This window comes from Rhinopithecus bieti, unplaced genomic scaffold (genome assembly GCF_001698545.2).
Source record: "Rhinopithecus bieti isolate Rb0 unplaced genomic scaffold, ASM169854v2 scaffold_7884, whole genome shotgun sequence".
NCBI classification, from domain to species: Eukaryota; Metazoa; Chordata; class Mammalia; order Primates; family Cercopithecidae; genus Rhinopithecus; species Rhinopithecus bieti.
This window is the reverse complement of record NW_016806331.1, coordinates 6,079,513-6,091,524: the sequence shown is the minus strand read 5'-3', so window position 1 is coordinate 6,091,524 and position 12,012 is coordinate 6,079,513. Positions and strand designations below refer to the sequence as shown.

Below are 12,012 nucleotides of genomic sequence, written 5' to 3'. Positions count from 1 at the left end.
CAGCCATAGATAAAAATGAATTCAGCGGCCGGGCGCGGTGGCCCAAGCCTGTAATCCCAGCACTTTGGGAGGCCGAGACGGGCGGATCATGAGGTCAGGAGATCGAGACCATCCTGGCTAATATGGTGAAACCCTGTGTCTACTAAAATTACAAAAAACTAGCTGGGCGAGGTGGCGGGCGCCTGTAGTCCCAGCTACTCGGGAGGCTGAGGCAGGAGAATGGCGTGAACCTGGGAGGCGGAGCTTGCAGTGAGCTGAGATCCGGCCACTGCCCTCCAGCCTGGGTGGCAGCGCAAGACTCTGTCTCAAAGAAAAAAAAAAAAAAAAAAAATGAATTCAAACACTGAGGAGTCGATCGCCGGGTGACACGTGTGCTTCTCTTACTGTGTGAGGAGAAGCAAGGAGTGCTGTGTCTAGCCAGTAACTAAGGGCTCTACAGATACTTGTTAAATGCATGAACTAGTGAATGAAGTCACAGGTCTCTACAAACCAGGTGCCAGACTGAAATGGAGAAAGAGGTGTTCATAATAACAAATGCTACCGTGACTGAGGATTCTTCTGTGCCAATCACTCCTCTAAGCCTCTGGAGTATGGACTATTATTCTCCCCATTGTACAGAGGCAGAGAGAGATTATTTATTCACTTGCTTGACTTGACCTAGTAAGAGGCAAAAGTAAGATTTGAATGGAGGCATTCTCACTCTAGGACCCAAGCTTCTTATGCTCTACAGCCAGATTTATAAAACATTAAGGACATATATTCCCTCATTCATGCGTTCATGGACCCTGCCTTCAGGATGGCCTGGAGTCAGGTTGGGGCAGGCCAATGGTTGTGCCCATGATTGTGTCACCATGTGAGGAGTGCGATGAGAGCCTGGAAGTCAATAGGACGACAGAGGAGATGAGACCAAGCGCTCTGAAGTAGTGGTTGAGTGAATTTTGAAGCATAAGTGTGAGTTAGGATTGGAGAAGAAGGGTGAGGTGGATTTTCTGCAAACATTTCCACAATTCTTCACTCCTCCCTGTACCCTTGCCCATTGCAATTGACTTCACAGCTCTCCTCATGAGAAGTTCCTCCAGGCCTTGAATCTCGCAACTTCCTTTGGCCAGCGGAGTACAGTGGAAGTGGTAACATGCCAGTTCCAAGCCCAGGCCTCCAGAGGCCTCTCATGTTTCTACTGTCTTTCTCTTGAACTTTGCCACAGACATGTGAAAAACCTGGGTGAGCCTGTTGGGTGATGACAGACCATGTGATCCAGTTACCCTTGCCATGTCAGCCAACAGCCCACCCACCACTGAGTGAACTCATATTGTAGCAGCCAGCTCCCAGGCCAAACCACCATATGACTGCGGAGACCTGAGTGAGCTCCATCAGTGTCAGCCAAGCCTGGCCCAGTTTAGCAGAACTGCCCAGCTGACTCTGGACCCATGAGCAAAAGTTTATTATTGTACATTGCTTAGGTGCTGTGGTTGGTAGTTATACAGCAGTATTATCATAATAGAGTTTGGCAGATCCTCTTTTATAAGGCTAAAAGCAGTATGGTACTAGCTTCACTATAATCCTACTATACTTTGCTTGCTTTAGAAAAGAATTGGGTCAGAGGCAGTAGTTCATGTCTGTGATCCCAGCACTGTGGGAGGCCAAGGAGGGAGGATTGTCTGTGATCAGGAGTTCAAGACCAGCCTGGGAAACATAGTGAGGTCTTGTGTCTACAAATTTTTAAAAAAGAAAATTGAACAGAACAGGGTTTCTCAAACATGGCACTATTGACATTTTGGGCCAGATTATTCTTGTCGAGGGGGGCTGTTCTTTGCAAGGTAAGATGTTTAGCAGCATCCATGGCCTCTACTCACTAGACACACCAGTAGGTGCCAGTAGCACCCCTAATTATAAAACCAAAAAAGTCTCCAGACATTGCCAGATGTCCTAGAGGGGGCCAAATTGCCCTCAGTTGAGAACTGCTGGTCTAGAAACCAATGCAAAGACGTTAGTTACCAAATACCCAAAGCCCAGCAATCTTTCCTACAAGATAGTTCCAGTGGTGGACCAAGCTCAGGCCCTGTGGAAGTACAATGCCTTTTGTGGGAACGTGAAGTTGGATTGGCCAAAGCCAGGTGGGGTTCACCAGGGAGGCTTTTCTGAGTCATTCTAGCTCATGTTAAAGCTTGCTCTGGGTGCAGCAGGTGCTGACTGAGCGCACTATGTGCTGTCCATACAATGAAGTTCAAATGAAAAGAGTAAAGTAAAATGCAGATCCTGGCTGGGCGCAGTGGCTCATGCCTGCAATCCCAGCACTTTGGGAGGCCAAGGCGGGCAGATCACCTGAGGTCAGAAGTTTGAGACCAGCCTGCCCAACATGGCAAAACCCCGTCTCTACTAAAAATACAAAAAATTAGCCAGGCGTGGTGGTGAGCGCCAGTATTCCCAGCTACTTGGGAGGCTGAGGCAGGAGAATCACTCGAACCCAGGAGGCAGAGGTTGCAGTGAGCTGAGATCGCGCCTTTGCACTCCAGCCTGGGCAACAAGAGCGAAACTCCATCTCAAACAAAAAAGGAAAAAAGAAAAGAAGCTGGGCGCGGTGGCTCACGCCTGTAATCCCAGCACTTTGGGAGGCCAAAGCGGATGGATCACGAGGTCAGGAGATGGAGACATCCTGGCTAACACGGTGAAACCCCGTATCTACTAAAAATACAAAACAATTAGCCGGGCGTAGTGGCGGGCACCTGTAGTCCCAGCTACTCGGAAGGCTGAGGCAGGAGAATGGCGTGAACCAGGGGCAGAGCTTGCAGTGAGCCAAGATCGCACCACTGCGCTCCAGCCTGGGCAACTGAGTGAGACTCTGTCTCAAATAAAAAAAAAAAAAAAAAAAAGAAAAGAAATGCAGATTTTTTCAGGTGGCAGGAGTTACAGGCCACCAAGTAGATCAAACCACTTGTTTCAAGGGTTTCTCCCAGTTTCCTTCTGACTTGCCTCTTGTTCCCACTTAATTGCTTTCCATATCGAGACTCTTGTGAAAAAGAGCAATTTCGTCATCACTTTCCCACACACACCTGAATATTCTACATGAGGATTCCAATTGCAACTCTTATATTTTATGAGAGTTTCTTTTGGAACTAAGAAAGGTGGTTAATATTTCTTCTATTGCAAAACTGAAATTTAAATCAACATCTCTAATCATACTTGCACATCCCAGGAGCTAATTCCACCTCATCAGAGAATGTTGGATCCGGGTCTTTGAATAAGTTGCCTTTTCTTGTTTGTTTGTTTAAGATAGGATCTCACCCTGTAGCCCAAGTTGGAGCACAGTGGTGCAAACATGGCTCACTGTAGCCTCGACCTCCTGGGCTCAAGCAATCCTCGAGGCTCAGCCTCTGAAACAGCTGGGGTTACAGGCATGCACAATCACACTTGGCTAATTATTTTATTTTATTTTATTTTATTTATTTATTTATTTTTTGAGATGGAATTTCATTCTTGTTGCCCAGGCTGGAGTAAAATGGCGCAATCTCGGCTCACTGCAACCTCTGCCTCCCGGGTTCAAGCGATTCTACTGCCTCAGCCTCCCGAGTAGCTGGGATTACAGGCGTGCGCCACCATACGCAGCTAATTTTGTATTTTTAGTATAGACGGGATTTCTTCATGTTGGTCAGGCTGGTCTCAAACTCCTGACCTCGGGTTATCTGCCCACCTCAGCCTCCCAATGTGCTGGAATTACAGGCATGAGCCATCGGACCCAGCCTATTTTTTAAAATTTTTTGTAAAGACAGAGTCTTGCCATGTTGCCCAGGCTGGTCTTGAACTCCTGGGCTCAAGCAATCCTCCTGCTTCAACCTCCCGAAGTGCTGGGATTACAGGCGTGGTCCACTGCGCCCTGTCCATTTGTCTTTTCTTAACACTAGACAGCATCATCAGCCCATTCACTGGTTCCGGCAGATGGAAAGCGGTGAAAGAAAGTTCAGCATTTGCTGACTTCGAACTCACCCACTGACCCACACGTTTTATTGATAAGCGTATTTGAGATATGTGTCCTTTGAAACTTTAAGTAAATTGCTTAACATCTCCAGGCTTTGGTTTTCTTCTAAGTAAAAAACAAAACTTACTTTTCCTGCTGTACAGAAAAAACTGGTGGGTTAAACCACGAATATGTGTTTCACAAATTCATGGAAACTAAAGAGAACATCCATTAGAAAAAAGAAGGACAAATCAAAGTTGAAGCTATCGTGGATTCTAAATTCTCAGCATCTCACAGGCCACCGTGTTTTCCTGATTGATTTAGCTTCCCAGTGGAACTGTGCCCAGTCGTGCATTTTAGAGGAGTGCTTCAGGAGAAAAAGCTGAAGTCATGGATTCTTAGTGTCTCAGTGCTGGACGCAGCCCGACTACGAAAATGGACTATTACTTCACTTTCTGTAACTGAATTGCTATTTTTCCTGCGGGAATTTTGGTGATGGTTCAGCCTTATGAATACATAGGCAGATTATGGTGGAGAACAGAGAAAAGGTTTTGAGAGCTTAGGTGAGTTTGCGAGAAGGTTATTTTGGGAACTCACATCAAATCTGGATGTTGGGTATGACAAATTAGTCATAGGTTTCAACAAGTGTGAATCTTTTTGGCAGAACAAGAAATGCAAAGGTAGTCTCCACCGACCAGTGGGAAGGGAACGCTCCAAAATGCACAGAGATCGTTAAGTATCTGCTGAAGGCTGGGGGAGACAGGCCCCGTGTACCCTGACCCTACGGTTCCATCGACCACCAGCAGGTGTCACTCAAGAGCACTTGGCACGCCTGCCAGGCCCAGATCGCACAGAAGGCTACCCATGTTCAGTTTGGAAAGAAAAGATAAAGCTTACATCCTTACCCGTAGTACGCTCACAGTCCAAAACCTTGCCTTCCTGTTTCAGCAAACCTAATCAATTACATTGAGAAGAGAAATGACAATTTCCATCTATATTGCATCTCACAGAATTCACAGTACTTTTTCAGAAATTATCTTGTGCAATCCTCAAAGCCCTCTAACATATATAGGAAAGTGATTGCAACCCACATTTTAAAAATGAGGAGACCGCAGGAATGAAAGGCCTGGCCCATGATGGCAGGAATTAGGGATGGAACCCAGCTTTTCTGTCCCCAGATTTTTCTGCCCCCAAAGTTTGAGAAAACACCTCAAACTTTTTACCCTACCCACGTTTGCTTCTCCAAGCAGACCTGAACATTGGGAAATATGGCACCTGAGTGACAGTCCCCTGGCCTCACCACTTGTATCAGTGCCACTTTCTCCTGCCCTCACTCTTATTACTAGACCAGACTTAAGGAATTTAGCATCCATGGCCGGGATCCTCTCAGAAACAGAATACAAACCGGTGAGGCAACAACGTCTCTCCGTTGATAATGATACAAAACCTTAATTCCTTTTAATGTCTCCATTTATTCAGGACTTGGTGGACATACGGTAACTAATACTAATAACAGTTAATAAATCCTAACTGATTAAAACGTGCCTAGCGTTAGATTTCCTGTGCGTGGTTGTGGGGGGTGGGCTTTGTGGTTATAGGGGCACCCTACCCAGGGGCTGAATGGAGCTCAAGTCCAGCCTGCCGCTTCACTCAAGAGTCTTGTCCTTTGCACAGAGCTGTGCTCACCTGCAGATGGGGCACCTTTTATCTATGTGTTTTATATATATACACACACGTATTATATATATATATATATATATACACACACATATATTTTATATATATATATTTGATATATCAAATACATATATTTGAAAGGAGGGTTTCACTCTGTCGCCAGTCTGGAGTGCAGTGGTGTAACCATGGCTCACTGCAACCTGGAACTCCTGGGCTCAGGCAAAAGACAGAACTGTTTAAACCCTTTATGCTTGCAGATCTGAGTCAAGCTCCTCAGGCACGAGTTTCAAAGGTGATAGTTCACACTTCATCACTCCTATTGCCCAAGAGAACCAGAGAACAAAACTGGTGCAGATTTTAAATGCAATAAGGAACTTTGACTTACATTTTATTTTAAAAATCAAAAGGATACGAAGAGACAGAACAAAGACTAGTTTCTTAATCCCGAAGAGTTGATAAGGCCGGGAACAACCCAGTCTTTCCCTGAGACCCATTGGTCCCCTTCCTCCCATCTCCATAATTAAATACTCTTCCTCCACAGCTGCTGCCACAGTAACAGCTTGGGTCACGTGGCTGTCACCTGACAATCTGCTCGTGGAGCTGCTTGTAATTCTCACACCAAGGCATAGTGACAGCTCATTTAGAATCAATCAAACATTTATTAATAGAGAGAAAACCAAGGGACACAGTCTCCTAATTGAAATTCCCTGGTTCCATGGCAAGGGCAAGAACAGAGTGGGAAATAACTCACAGCTGGGGGGTTGGGAGACATATTGTGTGGGGGAAAGAGACCACTTTGTAGAATCTGGACAGACTGAAGGGTCAAAGCCTGACTCTGCTACTTCCTAGCCATGTGTTCCAAGCCAGTAATGAAACCTGGCTGAGTTTCAATTTCCTGTAAGAGGTTGTTGTGAGGCTTACAGATAATGAAAGTAAAAGGCCTGACCCCTGGGAGGGCCTGGATAACTAGCTAGCATTAGAAGCGAGTTGTAAAGATGGTGTCTTAGCTCAGCTGTTATGGCACAATACCATAGACTTGGGGGCTTAACAAAGAAATGTATTTCTCACTGTTCTTGAGGCTGGGAAGTCCAAGATCAAGGCCCTAGCAGGTTTGGTGCCTGATCAGGTCACTCTTCCTAGCTAGTAGACAGCTGTCTTCTCTTTATATCTTCACAAGGCAGAGGGACCAGTGTCTCTTCTTTTAAGGGTGCTAATCCCATCTTAAGGACTCCACCTCATTAGACCTAATATGACCTAATTACTACCTATAGGTCCCATCTTCTAATACCGTCACATTGGGGGTTAGAATTTCAACATACGAATTTGGAGGGGATGCAAACATTCAGTCTATAGCTGATGGAAAATAGAGTAACAAACAATCCTGATTCAAGTTTGACTGCTAAAGAAATGGGATCATTTAGCCTTGAAGTTACTTTCAAGCAGCACTTTCAAGCACAGAAGAAGATATGAGTGGTACAAGCAGAAAACAGGAAAAGGCAGAGTAGTAGGGAGCTGTAAGGAAGAACTCATGAGAATGAAGTTTGTTTTTTGTTTTGTTTTTTTACCAGACATGTAACTAGGGGAACGTCTTGCAATATCATCTCTGTTGTTCTTTTGTCTGTTGTATGATCTCATCTTTATGACATAGGGGGTCCTATTAGAGGCCCATGCTGGGTGCGGTAGCTCACGCCTGTCATACCAACACTTTGGGAGGCCAAGGTGGATGGATCACTTGAGCTCAGGAGTTCAAGACCAGCCTGGGAAACATGGCAAAACCCTGTTTCTACCAAAAAAAATGCAAAACTTAGCTGGGTGTGGTGGTCCACACCTGTAGTCCCAGCTACTCAGGAGGCTGAGGTGGGAGAATGGCTTGAACCCAGGAGGAAGAGGTTGCAGTGAGCCAAGATCATGCCACTGCACTCCAGCCTGGGTAATAGAGCCAGACCCTGTCTCAGAAAACAAAAACAAAAACAAAAAAAAAGAAGCCTAGCAGTAGCTTGTACAGTGAGTGTCTGGTGTCTACCAAGCCCTTGTGACATAGTAGTTGAATAAATTCATTTATTCAATGGATCTAATGATCTTATAATACCACTTAGACTTTATGAAAAAGGGAGAAACTGATGCTAACACCCGGTTTTTTCTCTCTATGTCCTAGTTTCTTACATTTAAATGTGTTAAGTATTCTTCCTGGCAAGACATTTGGAAAAAAAATAAAAAGCTGAGATGTCCAGATGGATCTGACATGGGTGACAATCCCCAGAAGTGAAAAAAACTCAAAGATTGATGAGTAAATCTCCTCCATCCAGACTGAGCCATTGGGGTCTCATCCAACATTTTTCCATTTGAATTGTTTATAGTCAGAAAGATGAAATTGACTATAGTCTTCTTCTGGCATCCTGGACCTCCTCTCGGCCAGCTGAAGTGACTGATGGAGGCAGGGCAGGCGCCTTGGGCAGCACAGTGCACGACAGGCAATTGAGCAGAACGCATCCCTGTCTATGACCTGCCTCACTTTTTCCTTTCCTATTTTCTCTCTCCAGTACTTTCCTCTTTTTTCTTCCTTTCCTCCTTCTTTTTTTATTCTTTCATTTTTCTTTTCTTTTTCATCTTTATTTGCCAGTGGTAAGTGGTTGTTATTTGACATCAGTGTTACTCAGAGCTGAAGAACTTGCTGCTTTTCAGCTAAAATAAAGTTGCCTTGTCACCCTGGGTCCCTGAAGAGTCCAGCCGTATGCCCACACTCAAGATCTTACATGACTAATCCATTTAAATGCCACGGTAGTGAGAGCCATAAATCCCTACACGAGTTTCCCTCCTCAAAAACCTATCCTACATCATCTTGTCCTACCCCCACCCTTACCCAAGATGACTCCAATCTCTCTCCCAAGACCTTTATCAGAGGCTTCACATTCCAGAACGCATGAGTTGCTTGCACCATAGCATCTGTTTAGAATGAGATCAGTAAAGTCTGCTTCAAAGTCCATCTCTGAAATGTGCACCCATCTTTGCACTGAGTTGCTGTTGCTGTGACTTTTCCCACAACGTGCCCCAAAGAAATATAATTTCTTAAACCTGTCACTCGGCTGGGCACGGTGGCTCACGCTTGTAATTGTCCCAGCACTTTAGGAGGCTGAGGTGGGTGGATTGCTTGAGTTCAGGAGTTCAAGACCAGCCTGGGCAACATGGCGAAACCCCGCCTCTACTAAAAAGACAAAAATTAGCAGGCAACGTGGGTCGCACAGGTAGTCACAGCTACTTGAGAGGCCGAAGCGTGAGAATCACTTGAACCCAGGAGGCAGAGGTTGCAGTGAGCTGAGATCGCGCTGCTGCACTCCAGCCTGGATGACAGTGAGACTCCAACTCAAAAAACCAAAACCAAAAACACATGTAAAACCTGTCACTCATCTGCTCAGAACCTCCAATGGCTGCTCATTTTTCACAGGATGAAGTCCAAATGCTCTGCCTGCCACTCAGTACCCTCTAAAACCTGGTCCCAATTTACCTCTCCAGCTGCATCTTCCTCCAAATAAACCACCCTACCTTCTATAGCCTTGCCATTCCTTCTGCTTTTCTGCCTCCTCACCCCGGCTCTCCCTCACTGGACTGGATTCCCTTTTCCATCTCTACCTACCACACTTGGGGGCCCTCTTTCTGTATCCCATCTAAATACTTCTCCTCCAGAAATCCTGCCCTGGTTACCCCGACACGAAATAATTGCATCTTTTCTCTGCTGTCCTGCAGCTCCGATATGGTGTAACCTCACGCCGCCCCGTGCATGTGAACAGAGAGCAGCTACCACAGCTTGAGCAACTGCCAGAGCTCAGGGCTGCTCTAGGGAACTCACACAAATTATCTTGATTCCTCTCCATAGTCCCCTTTTACAGATGGAGTAACGGTGATCCTGTCCCAAGTCTCACAGCTGATAAAAGATGAAGCTGGGAATACACCAGGTATGTTGGATGCCAAATTTCTTTCCATTGCATTAGACTGTCTCAGAAGAGATAAGACCCGTGCACGCTTCTCACTCACAGTCATTCATTCAAAAACAGTTATGTGTATAGAAGAGGCAGCAGGCAGGACACTGAGAGGCAAGTTGGGGAGATGAACAAGGGACCCAGGGCTTAGGTAAGAACAAAGGTACAAGTATGGATTACTTTCTTCAACATCTACATATTTCATCTGTGAGACTGTAAACTTTTTGAGTATATATAGATATGCAGATGTGTGTGTGTGTGTGTGTATCCCACAATTTATTTTGCTACATGAGTAAAAATTTTTCCTCTTTATTATTCTCACTGGTTTTTTGAGACAAGGTCTCACTCTGTCACCCAGGCTGGAGTACAGTAGCTCAATCACAGCTCACTGCAGCCTCAACCTCCCAGGCTCAAGCAATCCTCCCACCTCAGCCTCCCAAGTAGCTGTGACTACAGACATGCACCACCATGCCTGGCTAATTTTTAAAAATTTTTGTAGAGATGAAGTCTCGGTATGTTGCCTAGGCTGGTCTTGGACTCCTAGGCTCAAGCAATCCTCTGACTTTGGCTCCCCAAAGTGCTGAGATCACAGGAATGAGCCACTGTGCCCGTCCTATTTTTTTTTAATGGACTTTATGTGGCTGCTCCTCGTGCTTTCAGATGTCATCTTCCTTGTGAGACCATCTAGTTCTTATCTGGGTTTTTTTGTTTGTTTGTTTTTTGAGACGGAGTCTTGCTCCGTCATCCAGGCTGGAGCGCAGTGGCACGATTTCGGCTCACTGCAACATCCACCTCCTGGGTTCAAGCAATTCTCCTGCCTCAGCCTCCCAAGTAGCTGGGATTATAGGCACCTGCCACCATACCTGGCTAATTTTTGTGCTTTTTAGTAGAGACAGGGTTTCACTATGTTGGCCAGGCTGGTCTTGAGCTCTTGACATCAGGTGATCCAGCTGTTAATTTCTTTTTAAAAGTTAAAGAAAAACTTAGTTCTGGAGAGGGGAAACCATCTGCTCAGAGTCACACAACACAGTGGCGGGTGTCTTCGTTCATTGTGCTGCTACAACAGGATACCTGAGCCTGGATAACTTATGAAGAACAGAAATTTATTTCTTACAGTTCCAGAGGCTGGGAACTCCAAGATCTAGGCACCAGCTAGATGGTCTGGTGAGCATCTTCCATCCCGTCTTCACATCCCGCCTTCACATGCCTAAGGAGGCAGAAGGGCAAGCTAACCTGAAGCTGCAGGGAAGCCTCTTTAAAAGGGCCTTAATCCCACTAATGAGAGAGAAGCCTTCAGGGCCTAATCACCTCTTATAGGTCCCATCTTCTGATGCTATCACATTTGCAACACCTGAATTTTGAAGGGGGCGCCTTCCAATCATTGCACAGGGTCAGGATGAGGAGGCAGGTCTTGAATCCTGCATGGATTATTTTCTACTTGCCCACAACTGCAGGTAAAGACCCAAGGCCCTTTGCTGCTGCCATGCCCTGGCATTTTATATTCTCCCTCTCTCTCCCTGAGCTAGTTGTCAACATTTACTCTTGGGTTGTTTCCAAGTCTTAGGTCAGTAGATGCCTGTGAGTTGCAGTGCAAAATTTCAAATTTGACACTTGCCAGTTTCTGTTGAGCTCTGGGTGGGAAACGTCCCTGGCCTCATCCATTTTTAATGTCACAGTCAGTCTAGCGGAAGACATCACCTCCAGGTAAAGTCATTCAGAACAAGGGCTTGATCATTTTACTGCCATTCAACTGAGGTGGATCACAATGTCACCCGTGCGGCTCTCTGGTCCTGGACTTCCCAGAGGGCAGGGCCTGGGACAAAGGATGAAGGCCAGTTGTCTCTGCACTCCATCCCTCCCCTGCCTAAGGGCAGTCGGGCAAATCCCCATGATGGCAAAGCCCTGGACACAGTTTCCTGGGGCTCAACCCTCAAGAACACTGGGCTTGCAATTCTAGTCCTGGTTCTACTGCTGACCAGTTGTGTGACCACTCACTTACCCTCACATGTCCCCATTTCCTCTTTTGAAAGGGGAATAATAGCACTATATCACAGCTTTATCTTGGAAAACTAAATGAGACCATAGTAAAAGCAGTCGGTAAACTATAAATCACTATGTAAAGTGTAATGCGCCACATTTTTCAGGTTATATCAGGCAAATGCCCAATTTCGTTTAGGGTACAAAATACCGGGAGTGGGGATGGGGCAGTGTTCATGTCTTGAAATAGAGAAAAGATCCTTCTTTGCAGCTCTCTGTTTAGGTATGCTTCACAGCACCCAGGAAACCTGTCATTCTTAGAGTCATCTGCTTTTCTTCATCCTGACAAAGAACAGAATAAGAGGAAATCGTCGTCAGTCAATAAACACCACATATTCAATTATTCATTCCTTTGAAGAATATCTATTAATC

At 45.7% G+C, this 12,012-nt stretch overlaps 1 protein-coding gene across 4 annotated transcripts in view; it reads left to right on the top strand.

The window, feature by feature from the left end:
- LOC108531957 (uncharacterized) overlaps positions 1–12,012 on the top strand; it is a 103,078-nt gene that overhangs the window by 71,984 nt on the left and 19,082 nt on the right. For all 4 annotated transcript variants that reach the window (XM_017875624.1, XM_017875622.1, XM_017875623.1 and 1 more), the window contains one exon: positions 9,501–9,579. In XM_017875624.1, the coding sequence (XP_017731113.1) occupies positions 9,501–9,579 (79 nt within the window). The remainder of the gene's footprint in view (positions 1–9,500; positions 9,580–12,012) is intronic.